The sequence below is a fragment of the Pyrus communis genome, chromosome 12, assembly GCF_963583255.1.
Source record: "Pyrus communis chromosome 12, drPyrComm1.1, whole genome shotgun sequence".
NCBI lineage: Eukaryota > Viridiplantae > Streptophyta > Magnoliopsida > Rosales > Rosaceae > Pyrus > Pyrus communis.
Window position 1 is genome coordinate 3479702 of NC_084814.1, and position 14791 is coordinate 3494492.

Here is a 14791-nt window from a genome sequence, read left to right on the forward strand (position 1 = left end):
ATCTCATTTTATCTTTTAAAACTCAAAAATCGTCATTTTACATTATAAAATTTAAAATTCGCTCCACATTACTTTAATTCTGTTATGTTGGCTTGATTTGAGTACACCAAGCTAATCAATGTCTTTTTAATTTTATCTTTGCAACTCAAGCACAATAACTCGAAAAAAAATTCAATTCTTAATTTCTTCTTTTAAACTTAATATTTTCTTATTGATGAATGTTAATGGATAGTAGAGATTTATAATCCAATTCATTGGCACATGCGACATAGTCTTATTGGGAGGTGGATCTCATATGTGTTTTAGGGGTGACCTTTTTGTTTTGGAACAAGAAAAAATCCACAAATCAAAGTAAAAAGAATTTTGAATTTCAAACAAAAAGTTGCGACTTTTAAACTAGAATAAACAAAATTTGATCAAAATCGAATTCCATGAAGCGTAACCAAAAGTAACCTTAAAATTAACCAATATGATAAGACAACACCACCTAGTAATGTTCATGTCACGAGATAAATAAAATTAATTAAACAAGCTAGAGAAAGAAAAGGACTGAATTATTCATCCTAATTAATATAGATTATATGATAATTAGGTATAGCCTTGCTTGTATTTGCGGAAAAGGTCTTCGGTTTTGGCATTCCGAAAGGCACAGCAGCCTATCAAATAAACGGCAACGAGAGCAATGAGAGTGATGATCAATATAATGTTGGCTCTTCTCCATTCTTTCTTGAGATTAGCAAGTAATCCAGCTTTGCAGGAATCGCAGTTGAAGCAAAGTTGGGTCTGGTCGTTGTTCCAATTCAGGCAATCCATGTCGGCTGCGTTGTTGATGGGACTTATCCAGTACGTTGGATTCACGAACGTGTAACCACATTGTGTGGGTGGCTTACAGCATCCTGACTATAAACATAACAAATTAAATTAGACAAAAGAAGAATCATCGCCACAAGGAATAAAGCATAAAGATGTATTAGGACTTGCACTAACACAAGGAATAAAGCATAAAGATGTATGAGGTTAGAACATCTCTAACAATCTTGATAAATTTACAGTTTAAAACATATTAATATATATTTTTTTAAATGATAGCATTAGTGGGTTAAGTTGTTGAGTATTAGGAAGAGAATGATCAGTGGAGATCGAATTTGCACTAGAGTATATAAATATTATTATTTTCCGCCATTGTAATAAAAAGCCATCTCCAAAACATACTGAACTGAAGTACTTAACAGTTGAGTTTTTGGACCAAACAGAAATGAAAATAATTATCGTTAATTAATTAATTTGAAGACCTGGAAATTATAGTGGGATTTGGAAAAGAAAAAGAATTTTCAACTGTTAGATTTACAGAAATCCAATATTGGCCCTATCAACCGTGAATAGGACTCGAAAGAAAAAGAAAATTAGCGCAATTAGTTTTCTAGCTTGCCTCAAGAAATTGTACAATAAATTACAAAAAATAGCTAACAAAGAAAGTATGTTCAAGATCTTATATTATCTCTCATTTAACCGGATCTTATATATACACACCTACAAGATTAAAACTATTTTTCTAAAATCTCTTTTTTTATAAATAAAAAGCCCAATTCCTTAAGCACTCCAAACACGTAATTGTTTCATTAGAAATTATATTCAAGTTGACTTTAAATTAATTGATTGAATAAAACTTGAAAAAGAATAAAAATTTAAATTAATTGATGTTGGAAGAAAATGATACAAAATTGTTTACCTGTAAGGGGGTAATGTGAGCGTTAAAAAAATCCTGAGCCATGCTGTAACTCTGATTCAACTCAGCGCACATATTTGTAGAACTAAGACAAGTTCTTATGCGTTCCCACTTAAAAGGGCTTCGAACTCTACGGCGAAGCCAACCGGAGTAATCATCAAGATGATATTCTAGGTAAGACCGGCTCGGTTCGAGGTGGCCGGAGCCTCTAATAGTGACCATGTAGATGAAAACCACCAAAGAAGCAAGCAAGATTATAAGAACCAGCATGGCAATGAGGTAACAGATAAGGAGCCATGGGATCCTCCAAAACGCTCCCACAAAGCCGGCGATGGCCACAACCAGGAACAAGATGCCTAAAATTATGACAGGCCATTGTAAAAGTTTTACACAAGAATTGTCTGGCTCTGTTGCGAGCCAAATTCCTGTACCAATGATTGGGATTGAGAGGAGCATCGCAACGAAGTTGATGGCTCCGATGACATTGTTGCTAAGTGCCATTTCGGTCTCTAGATCGATATGTTCCTCTCCTGTTTAAAAACAAAATTTAGTAAGGCAGGAAAGATATATCTCAGACCATATATCAAAGGGTAGGGAAAAGAAATTAAGGTAGGAGTAGCAAAAGCCAGAAGGGCCAGATTCTTTTATTATACAAGGGAGTATGGGAGAGGAAAATCAAGCGCAGAACCTCGAGTTCAGATTTAACCTTTAAACCCTTTTGGCATCAAAACCAACACTTTTTGTTCCTTCCCTTGGATCCATGCAAAGATAGTAAAGCAAGTGGGAATGATTTATTTTAAGGCGCGTTTTGATCTTTAGGTTGGACAATATTGTTATTCATACACCTATTTTTATTTCTCACATACTCTTGTAAAATTTTGTTGTTGATATTCTTCAATACGACTACTAAAATTAAGATAAATGTATGTAAAAAGTAACAATTGATATGTGGATAGCACTACCCATTAGGTTTTATCACATACTTTGAGTATCACATTTTTGAAAAAGAATACCTTGAACAGGATGAAGGAATTAAAGAAAAAAGACCAGTTGCAACCAACTTATGCATAATCGTGGAAAGATTTAGAAGGAAGCAATTATCTCTGTACAATAATGCTTTTGGCAGCTGCATCCACATGAATCGGGCTTTGCCCTAGAAATTTTGCATTGCACAAGGAAAACAACTTGTATGGGTTCACTGTCATCGTGGCCTTCCATGCATTCCAATAAAATAATGATATGAGTAGGGCCTTAAAAAATACATTGTATTATTAGAACAAGACGTTACGTAACAATGAACTCGTTTTATTTAAGTCATCTTTTGCACAAGACCCCAACTAAAATAAGTCAGGGTTTTGAAATTTGAAGTCTTTGGAGTTGGCCCAGGTATAGAACTAGAGATTAATTTTTCAAATTCCTTTAGATATGAGGGATCACATTCTTTGTTTTACCATAAAAACTATCTATTAAACATTCTGTCTATGGCATGATAGACTCTTTGTATGATTCTAACGAACTCAGTATGCATTTTACACTCATTGTTTCTTATTCTAAAGGTAAAGCCGCCATACATAATTCATAAACACTTTGTAATAGCTATAAAACTTTTAACAACAGCAGAAAAAAGTTTGTTGTTTGACATGCAACTAAAGATGTACGTTTGCAATGTAAGGAATTAATTTCAATACCCAATAGATTTTTTTGGTTGAAAACTGACAATAGGGGGCAAACTGGCTAATTCTTGCTAGTTCAGGGTAAATTGGCAAACGAGTGCTAATTCAAGGGGGTACATAGCCGTTTACTCAAATAAAAGTGCCTTAGTAATGATAAATTTTTAAACAATATTGGAAATATATTTTTAAAAGCACTTTTACTTACTAAAAGTGTTTTCTACTGTAAGCATATTAATTTTTTTTTTAAATAAAGTTAGAAGTGTTTACTGAAAAAAACATACAACGGATGTTTCTTCTCGTACACGTGAAATCACTCATTGTAAATAACAATCGTGCCGGTGGAAAATCCTGACTTTAAGATATATTATAAAACCACAACAATAAGACATTAGGATCATAGATTCAATAAACCAAATTACAATGAACCAATTACAATTAACTTATCATGGCCTGAAGATATAGCATTGTTTGGATGGTATACTATCGACCACTCAAACTACATCCAGAAGGTGTTGTGCCACTTTAATGAAGATATAATGAAGGCTTTGAGTACTCCTATGGTTGTTCGAACTTTAGATGCAAAATGAGATTAATTCCGTCCTAAAGATGAGGATGAAGACACTACTACTGTAAATAGCTTTCGCGAGGTTAAAGCATCCACAAATGTTACAGTTACATACTAAGAAAATATTTTATTTGTCCATAACAGCTAAATAAAACAGCTACTGTTGTTGTGGTGTTTGTGCATCTTGGTCAGCATGATGCTTCTATTGTAGATACATTCATCAACTTTTATTATAATAATGCAATAAATTTTTCCAACAAAAGACAACCATAAAATTTATACAAAATTGAGTATTTCCTATCCAAGATCCTTCTCCTTCGTATGTCATGATTGGTTTACTGTCTAATGCATGTTCCATTGGACCAGCAGCAGAATTGAGTATCTGCAACATCATAATTTCCGTATATTCGAAAATGCACAACTTATGACAGACCATTTAAAAACAAAATTAATTACTAAAACAAATTTGTTCTTTATTTGGATGTATAGAGACTTACCTGAGAAATCGAAGATCGTCAACGATGAAAGCATAGGAAAAAGGAAACGAGAACTGGGATATGGGGGGAGAGAAAGTTTGGAGTCTCGAGGATAGAAAATTTTGGAGTTTGAAGGAGAAGAAAATGAGTGGCTTGGGGAAAATGATGAGGAATAGATGAATGAGAAGAAGATAGTGGATATGGAATAGATAAATGCAAACCTTAGGCGACGAAACATTCGTCATCTAAGGTTTGCATTTATTTTTCACCATAATTATCTCACCGACCAGTTCAAACACTTTGCAACAAAGGCTGTTGTTCGTCATGCTAGAATAAAATGGGGACAAAGGTTTTCTTGCACAAGAAAAAGTTTGTCGCGTAATAAATTGGCACCAAATCATTATTTTCGCATTTTTTCTAGAGATTGTGTGACAAATTATTCAGTTCGTCGTGCGAAGTCCTCTTGTGCAACAAACTTCTTCGTCGCCAAAATTTTTCAATTTTTTTTTTTTTGATGAGATCAGTTGGTGCAACAAATCTCAGATTTTGTCACACAAAAAGCACTTGTGCAATGAAACTGCCTTGTCACCTACAGTTTTGACGTGCAAATAACTTTTTCTGCTAGTGAGAGGTCTTGGAACTTGAAGTTCCTTACCTAAGTGCAATTAGCTTTGTATTATACTTGGTTCAATGCAATACACCATACATCTTCTTCGCTGTGAATCTTTTAGCATGATACATCAATGCACTCACATGCAAACACTGGATATGTGCTAAAGACATCCTACATTACCTTAAGAGTACAATGGGTATGAACTTATTTTATCCCTACACATTACCGAGTGGATCCAACCCCTGAGCCACCTAGTGATGTTCGTTTTATTGGTTATGCTAGCACTAGTTATTTATCTAACCCGACAAGACACGTTCTCAAATAGGTTATGTCTTTACTGTTAGAGATATAACAATATCTTGAAAATCAACCAAAAACGAGTTTGTTGCTATGTCTTCAAATCACGCTGAGATTCTTGCCCTACATAAAGCATCATGTAAATGCTTTTGGTTGAGGGGTGTGATTGATCGCATAAGAACCCATGTGGTTTTTCTTCCATCATTGTTGTTTTAGCAACGATTTATGAAGACAACGTTACATGTATCGACCAATTAAAGAAAAGATGCATTGAAGGCGAAAATACCAAGCACATTGCTTTAAAGTATTTCTTCACTCATCAGCAACAAAGGCATCACAAGGTCGAAGTTAAGCAGATTTGATCCCAAAACAATCTTGCTGACATATTCATGAAGTCACTACCAAAATCTCTTTTCATAAGGTTGTTCACGAAATTGGATTGTGTAAACATTCAGATTTGTATCACTAGTAGTTCTCATGGGGAGTCTTGTTGAACTCAGAAAGAGTATTCTAAAGTATACTCGCATGATCTTAATGTATTATTTTCCCTACGGGAGCACTTTTTCCCATTGCATTTTTACTAACCTGACGAGGTTTTGATGGTCATACCTTTGTGTGCATCAATGATCATCCTAAAGTTGTGATACATTGACATCCTATATTAACTCACTTTTTCTCCTTAAGACTACTGGATTACTATAACAAGCTTTTTGTGAGATTTTTCTTTTGATATGTGCCCCTACCATGAGACACGTGTTAGCAGTTACTATACCTAGAGAGAACTGACGACAACAACTGCTACCTCCTAATCATATGAAGACCTGATGCGACTAATTCTTAAGTTGTACACACTCAAGAGAGAGTATTAATTAGGAATGTGAATGTGTAACTTAAAGTAGAATCCCAATATTATTTGGAGATCAAATCCTCATAGGTTTGTACTTGTAAGGCAAGAAAACTCATCATGATTATTGTGAGTGTAATGCTAGAGAGACCAAAGTTTTAAACCAAATTTTGTGAACCAAATAATGTGGGTGTTGATGATTAGATTATTACTCAATTATTGATTAAAGTACTTATTTCTTATTGATGACACATTATTTGGTTTTAAAATTTGATTTCCCTAGCATTATTCTTATTATAAATAATGGTACAAGATCAAGAGGTGAAGACACAATTCTCATACATTTAAACTCTTCTCTCTTAGTCATCCCCTCTGTCTCACCCAATTTTATAATTAGTTTCACAACATAAGAAGTCATGGAATTTTTTTTTTTTTTCCTAAATGTAATTACAATGTCGACTTTGAGCTTCCACCTAGACCTGGCAATTTCTGACACGACCCGATAACCCAACATGACACGACCCGATAACCCAACACGACACGATACGAAATTAACAGGTGTTTGGGTCGACACGATAACGAATCGGGTCTTATCGGGTAACCCGATAAGCACCTGTTAAGATAACGGGTTGGGTCGGGTATACACGTGGGTAAACACGATACACGATAAGCAGAATATTATTTTTATAATTTTATAACCCTAAAAAAATACTGTAATAATTATATACATTAATTTTACAATTTTATACCCCTAAAAATTATAATAAATATATATATATATATTAAATTAACTATAAAATTTATAATAATTATAATAATTATATATACTATAATAATTATACCCCCAAAATATTAAGTCTATCTATACTAATTATATATATATATATATATATATATATATTAAATTTTATAAAAACTATAATAATTATTAATTAATAATTTAATATGCATGATCATGCATTGCATATTTGCATGATTTTGCATCCATTGAAATTTGATGCGTCAGGACTCATATGTGATTTGTTTCCATTCTCAAATTTCAATAATCAATTTCTTGCCATTGCCATTTGCCAACTTGCCGCCCTTTTTGAAAAAAAAAATGGAGGGAAAATGAAAATGTTAAGAAAAGTTGAAAATAAAACAAAAAAGTGAGGGAATTCAATTAGGGAAAGATGTTGGAGGGAAAAGTGAAAATGATAAGAAAAAGTTGAAAAGGAAACAAAAAAGAGAGGGAAAAATGAAAATTAATAGAAGTGGTGAATCTAAGTATAAATAAACTCTAAGTGTTAGTCAATCTATCGTTTTACGAATTCTCCAAAACTAATTTCAACGATCCAAACCGTCAAAATTGTTTGTATATGCTTGGAGATCACATCAGTAAAAAATCACAAAAAAAAAACATTCAGAGATCAAGTAAACGTGACAAAGCTTTTCAACGGTTATAAATGAAAAATCACGATTTAACGGTTATTTTAACTCCGATTTTGATGATTTTTTATAACTACACTCCTTGACCCTATATGAATACAATGAATGAATTCGATATTCAATTTAAAATATTTACACAAGTGGATACCACAAAATCTTATGTTATTCTTAATAAAAGTATAAATAAACTCTAAGTGTTAGTCAATCTATCGTTTTACGAATTCTCCAAAACTAATTTCAACGATCCAAACCGTCAAAATTGTTTGTATATGCTTGGAGATCACATCAGCAAAAAATCACAAAAAAAAAACATTCAAAGATCAAGTAACGGGACAAAGCTTTTCAACGGTTATAAACGAAAAATCACGATTTAACGGTTATTTTAACTCCAATTTTGATGATTTTTTATAACTACACTCCTTGACCCTATATGAATACAATAAATGAATTCGATCTTCAATTTAAAATATTTACACAAGTGGATACCACAAAATCTTATGTTATACTTAATAAAAGTATAAATAAACTCTAAGTGTTAGTCAATCTATCGTTTTACGAATTCTCCAAAACTAATTTCAACGATCCAAACCGTCAAAATTGTTTGTATATGCTTGGAGATCACATCAGCAAAAAATCACAAAAAAAAAACATTCAGAGATCAAGTAACGGGACAAAGCTTTTCAACGGTTATAAACGAACAATCACGATTTAACGGTTATTTTAACTCCGATTTTGATGATTTTTTATAACTACACTCCTTGACCCTATATGAATACAATGAATGAATTCGATCTTCAATTTAAAATATTTACACAAGTGGATACCACAAAATCTTATGTTATACTTAATAAAAGTATAAATAAACTCTAAGCGTTAGTCAATCTATCGTTTTACGAATTCTCCAAAACTAATTTCAACGATCCAAACCGTCAAAATTGTTTGTATATGCTTGGAGATCACATCAGCAAAAAATCACAAAAAAAAAACATTCAGAGATCAAGTAATGGGACAAAACTTTTCAACGGTTATAAATGAAAAATCACGATTTAACGGTTATTTTAACTCCGATTTTGATGATTTTTTATAACTACACTCCTTGACCCTATATGAATACAATGAATGAATTCGATCTTCAATTTAAAATATTTACACAAGTGGATACCACAAAATCTTATGTTATACTTAATAAAAGTATAAATAAACTCTAAGCGTTAGTCAATCTATCGTTTTACGAATTCTCCAAAACTAATTTCAACGATCCAAACCGTCAAAATTGTTTGTATATGCTTGGAGATCACATCAGCAAAAAATCACAAAAAAAAAACATTCAGAGATCAAGTAACGGGACAAAGCTTTTCAACGGTTATAAATGAAAAATCACGATTTAACGGTTATTTTAACTCCGATTTTGATGATTTTTTATAACTACACTCCTTGACCCTATATAAATACAATGAATGAATTCGATCTTCAATTTAAAATATTTACACAAGTGGATACCACAAAATCTTATGTTATACTTAATAAAAGTATAAATAAACTCTAAGTGTTAGTCAATCTATCGTTTTACGAATTCTCCAAAACTAATTTCAACGATCCAAACCGTCAAAATTGTTTGTATATGCTTGGAGATCACATCAACAAAAAATCACAAAAAAAAAACATTCAGAGATCAAGTAACGGGACAAAGCTTTTCAACGGTTATAAACGAAAAATCACGATTTAACGGTTATTTTAACTCCGATTTTGATGATTTTTTATAACTACACTCCTTGACCCTATATGAATACAATGAATGAATTCGATCTTCAATTTAAAATATTTACACAAGTGGATACCACAAAATCTTATGTTATACTTAATAAAAGTATAAATAAACTCTAAGGGTTAGTCAATCTATCGTTTTACGAATTCTCCAAAACTAATTTCAACGATCCAAACCGTCAAAATTGTTTGTATATGCTTGGAGATCACATCAGCAAAAAATCACAAAAAAAAAACATTCAGAGATCAAGTAACGGGACAAAGCTTTTCAACGGTTATAAACGAAAAATCACGATTTAACGGTTATTTTAACTCCGATTTTGATGATTTTTTATAATTACACTCCTTGACCCTATATGAATACAATGAATGAATTCGATCTTCAATTTAAAATATTTACACAAGTGGATACCACAAAATCTTATGTTATACTTAATAAAAGTATAAATAAACTCTAAGTGTTAGTCAATCTATCGTTTTACGAATTCTCCAAAACTAATTTCAACGATCCAAACCGTCAAAATTGTTTGTATATGCTTGGAGATCACATCAGCAAAAAATCACAAAAAAAAAAAAACATTCAGAGATCAAGTAACGGGACAAAGCTTTTCAACGGTTATAAACGAAAAATCACGATTTAACGGTTATTTTAACTCCGATTTTGATGATTTTTTATAACTACACTCCTTGACCCTATATGAATACAATGAATGAATTCGATCTTCAATTTAAAATATTTACACAAGTGGATACCACAAAATCTTATGTTATACTTAATAAAAGTATAAATAAACTCTAAGTGTTAGTCAATCTTAAAAACAAAAACTCTTTATCCTTGCACATTTAATATTTGTAATAGATTAGTAGTGTATGTATTATTTTTTTTATTAGGCTTTCATTTTCGAGTGTAGATATAGTACTTGAACGAGAAATGTTTTAATGTTTTCAAGTAATATTTATGTCGCAATGTGTGGTATGTGCAAATTTTAAAAAAAATATTTTTTTTTCTTAACGGGTCATAACGGGTCGGGTCACTTTATCCGTTGGGTAAAGTGACACGACCTGTTAAGGACCCGTTAAGATAACGGGTGTGACACGACACGACCCGTTAAGATAACAGGTGTTACACGAAAACAACACGAACACGACAGACACGACCCGTTTGCCAGGTCTACTTCCACCTATGAGAAGAAGTAATTATACGTGGAGAAGTACATATCATTGTTTGTATCTTAATCGAATAAATTCAATGATCGAAATCATTCAATCTATTAACTTTCATTTGAAGATCACTCTTAAAAAAACATTTGAATTAGCGATCATTTAATCATCCATATATATCAACAAATAAATGAACGCTCATCATGAATGTGTTACTCGGTACCTACACCTCGATTTGTATTATACATTTCAAATGAATAACTAATATTCAATTAAAAAGATTTTTTTTGTATAAATAATCTTCAAATAAAAATTAAGAAATTACACAATTTCAATTATTACTTTGTTGAAGGGAATGAGGTCATTTGGCAAGGCAAGTATTATCCGAATATGAAATAGTGGCGACTTCGAGTTTCTACCCGGACCGCCCCTTATCCACTCCCTCCCTACTCTTCTGCGCACAACATTCAAAACAATGGCGGCATATGAGGCTGCACTCTCTGTCTCCTTCCTTTACTCCTCTTCTTTTCCTTGTTATTCCTCCAAACGCAACTCGTCCCCCAGACAATTGGCTCCCCTCAAGCTTCATATTCCCAATTCTACGCCTCTCAATTCCCTCGATTTTCTTCTTTCCGGTCCCCGACGCATCCCCACAAGAAAGCTCCGTTTTGAGCTGCTGTGCTCTGCGGTGGAGGAGATTACAGCAGAAGAAGAAAAAGCAGCAGTAGAAGAAAGCCAGCAGCAAAACCAGAAGAGAAAGCTGTACGTAGTGAATTTGCCATGGTCTCTGACTGTGGTGGATATCAAGAACCTCTTTGGCGAATGTGGGACTGTCAAAGACGTCGAGGTGCTTACATTTCTCTCCCTGTTTTGTTCCTTAAGATTTGTAATTTTCTTTTAGCAGAACGATAAAGTTAATAGCTTAAAAATAGTTGGTTGTGAGGGGGTGGGATCGAACTGCATCAGAGTGTATAGGCATAATTACTTTCGGTCACTTTGTATTTGAAAAACTGAAATGTTGGGTAATAATATTAGTAAATGTTGGATTTTTCAGATTATAAAGCAACAAAATGGGAAGAGCAGAGGCTTTGCGTTTGTGACAATGGATTCCGGGGAAGAAGCTCAGGCCGTCATTGATAAATTTCACTCTCATGTAAGTTATTTAGGTATTCTATGATTGCCTTCGTTGTTGGTATTCTACTCACAATCTCAAATGGGGTTTCATTATTTCGAATGTTAAGCATGTACTCAAGCAATATCAATTGTATTATGGGTTACAGAGCTTGTGCTTTTGGGTTTGATAAGGAAAGTGAAGGTAATTTACGACATTGGAGTGGCGTGCGATAGATACAAGTTTATCTCCTTCTGTTCAAATGGCCAACACAATGAAATTAATTGTTTCTTAAGAACTTAAAAGTTTTGTTCTTTTCGAGTTTTCTTTGATACACTGAAGTGGTCTAAATAAATGAGTCTGGTAATGGTTCGAACTGTACCAATGTATCCTTGTATGATATTTTCATTGCAAATGTTTTGCTTTATAGAGATGAAAATGATCATTAAGATTGAAAGAATATAATCACTGGTTGTTTTATTTACAGAGGCGGTACTATGTTGGGTAATTTAGCAGCTATTTTGTTGCACTGACATGCACTAGGCTTTCTGCATTGGCTGTTCTTATTTAGAAAGAGTTTATCGTTTATGTTGTATGTTAGCTAGAGCTTTCCTGCATTGGCTGTTAGTATTTAGTGGATACCTTGTCCACAAGAATTGTATCAAAACAAGGTATCATATATCTGTAAGCATATTTTTCACTTCCGAATTATTTGATACAGGAGGTGTTGGGTAGGACTATCAGAATTGAGTTTGCAAAGCAATTTAAGAAACCTTCTCCACCGCCCTCCAATCCCCAAATTGGAGAGACACGCTATAAGCTTTACGTGTCTAATTTGGGATGGAAAGTAAGATCAAGCCATCTCAGAGATTTTGTCTCTCAAAATTTCAAAGTTCCAGTTTCAGCCAGGGTTGTCTTTAGTGGCCCTTCTGGGAAATCTGGTGGTTATGGATTTCTTTCTTTTACTACAAAGGAGGAAGCAGAGGCTGCAATTTCTTCTTTGCAAGGGAAGGTAAGAAATGCATATCTACTTTGTCGGTCATTGTCATTCTTTTTTATTTCTCTGCTCAAGCTTTATAATAGCAGTTCATATGGATGTGTCATTTTGCTTCCCTAGGTGATATAAGTTGGTTTGGTATCTTGACTTTCAAAAGAAGACCGTAATATGGATTCCTTTTATGTTGCACACATACATCTATAGGACTCTGGGTGTCTGCAGTTATTGTAGAGAAAATCGTACCACTTATGTAAGCCAGAAGTTTACTTTTGGTACATAAAAAGGGGTTGGTAGTATCTGCTCGGTAAATACTTGAAGGCATGATATATGGAATTGGAATCTTATTAATTATCCACAGAGCACCATATTAATATGTCGTTCAATATTGTCGCTTGTTTTACTTTGGATTCTGTTAATCAAAAACATTTTAGACCAAGAAGAAAGAACGACAGTGCATTTGGATGCGAGGCTTTAAATAAACAGATTCTGATTTCAGCGGTAGTCTACATCGGCAGAAAGAGTCATCAATATACAAGATATAAGGATAGGCTAGATACAGTGAATAATTTGGCGGTATACATCAAATATGTTACAGAAGGAATTACTAACCGGAATATTTTATATGTCATTAACTTTACAGTTAACTATAAAAATATTAAGTGAAATTCCTAGATTTAATGTTTGACATTCAAAATGGCACATAACAGTTTATCTTTGGCAGGAATTGATGGGCCGACCAATTAATCTAAAATTTAGTGAGAAGAATGTTGGTGATTCTGGAAGCCAAAATGTTGGTGACTCTGGAAGCCAAAATGTTGGTGACTCTGGAAGCCAAAAGGAAGAGGGAGATAGTTTTGAGGGTCAACCTGAAGAATCGTAAGTCGACAGACAGTCTTTGACCAAATTAATCCGTTTTTATTGCAGATTATAATTGGAATCTTGGGAAAGCAGAAATTTTGACCTCAACCCCCCATGTAGAGATGGAAAGTGTCCTCCTGTTGTCTGTACATTTTTCATTGTCATTTCCCTTCATCTTAGCGTTAGTTCTTGGAACAATGGTTGTGTTCTCTGTCTTTCTAAAATGTTGGCATACTTGCTACTAGATTGTACCACATAGAGAGAGTAATTATTTAACCTTTGTGATTACTCAATGAAAGCCTCTTTACAGAGTACAATTTAATATTACGTTTTAGGGTTTAGCGATAAATTTCCAACATATATTTTCAGACGTTTTCTGGACAAAACTATTGTTTTGGATGCTAATTGTATGCATAACAAAGTTGACCCTTTCTTGAGACAGCTTCTTTAGAGTCTAAGCCAGGGTTTTGATTAGTAACTAAGTTTTGTGGATCGTCTAAAAAATAGGTATGTTCAATGCCTTTGGATACTAGAATATTTGAGTGTGCACTCACGGGTGTCCGTATGCTGTGTTATTTTTGTTTGGACAGGAGGTAGACCTTTAGATTTTACAAATAGAAAGTGTTTTGTTCGTTGTGTTTCCCTCTTGAGGGTTTAATTGATGAAAAACATAGTCGGAGGCTGCAGGGTTGATGAGCACTGAAATGGGCTAGCGTAATCCAATCGTAGCTGTATGAAGGCAGGAGCATAGCTTAGGATAATAGTTGATGTTTTCTTTTCAAGTCACAATTGATATACTGAAGGGATGCCTTTCGAACTTTTAGGTTACTTGTTAAATTGCATTTTAATGTTGTTCATTTTGAAAAGTTCCACAAATCAATCAATTAGTTTGTTGTTTTACATTTTAGAATCGTTAAAATTCGATCAAAAGCATGTCAAATTTTATTCGGTGTTTTTTCTTTTGCAACTTTTTTTCATAGCAGCATTTCTTTCTATTAGTTGATTGGAACCAAACACTCTTTCTCACATCCCCCCTCCTTCCTCCTCTCACAAAGTGTGGTGTTTGAAGAGGTTGACAATGATGGAAATCGCCTAATAGCAGTTAAACAGATCTGTGTTGGGTTGGGAAACTGGACCACATGAAAGGAAGCTAGGGTGGACTGACATTATGTTGCTTGTTGTACCGCTGCATTTTGCTAGGTACTCTAAATTTAGTAAAAGGCGAAACAATAGTTCGCTTTGTGCTCAAAGCATGCTCTGTCTAGGTTCACTAAATTT

At 33.5% G+C, this 14791-nt stretch overlaps 2 protein-coding genes across 3 annotated transcripts; one reads left to right on the forward strand and one right to left on the reverse strand.

The window, feature by feature from the left end:
• Window positions 1–432: 432 nt before the first annotated feature.
• Window positions 433–2488, reverse strand: LOC137710962 (protein TORNADO 2-like). Of its 2 annotated transcripts, none has more exons than XM_068450135.1 (3): window positions 2433–2488; window positions 1730–2256; window positions 433–900 (listed from the first exon to the last, which is right to left on the reverse strand). In XM_068450135.1, exons 1-3 carry the CDS (start codon window positions 2449–2451, stop codon window positions 589–591), a joined length of 858 nt encoding a protein of 285 aa, XP_068306236.1. In that variant the 5' UTR covers window positions 2452–2488; the 3' UTR covers window positions 433–588. The 2 variants fall into 2 exon arrangements, with proteins under 2 accessions (XP_068306236.1, XP_068306237.1); XM_068450136.1 differs by lacking the exon at window positions 2433–2488 and adding an exon at window positions 2415–2432.
• Window positions 2489–10937: 8449 nt separating this feature from the next.
• LOC137711220 (28 kDa ribonucleoprotein, chloroplastic) lies at window positions 10938–14080 on the forward strand. Its single transcript, XM_068450446.1, has 4 exons — window positions 10938–11394; window positions 11602–11700; window positions 12380–12670; window positions 13377–14080. The coding sequence occupies exons 1-4, from the start codon at window positions 11023–11025 to the stop codon at window positions 13533–13535; spliced, it is 921 nt and encodes a 306-aa protein (XP_068306547.1). The 5' UTR covers window positions 10938–11022; the 3' UTR covers window positions 13536–14080.
• The last annotated feature ends 711 nt before the right edge of the window (window positions 14081–14791 follow it).

Bases quoted from the DNA above. Each gene is read 5' to 3' on its own strand.
- LOC137710962 (XM_068450135.1), bottom strand. The intron at 901-1,729 runs GTAAACAATTTT...TTATGTTTATAG, and splicing joins CTCACATTACCCCCTTACAG to TCAGGATGCTGTAAGCCACC.
- LOC137711220 (XM_068450446.1), top strand. From the start codon at position 11,023: ATGGCGGCATATGAGGCTGCACTCTCTGTCTCCTTCCTTTACTCCTCT. The intron at 11,395-11,601 runs GTGCTTACATTT...TGGATTTTTCAG, and splicing joins GGACTGTCAAAGACGTCGAG to ATTATAAAGCAACAAAATGG. The intron at 12,671-13,376 runs GTAAGAAATGCA...TATCTTTGGCAG, and splicing joins TTTCTTCTTTGCAAGGGAAG to GAATTGATGGGCCGACCAAT.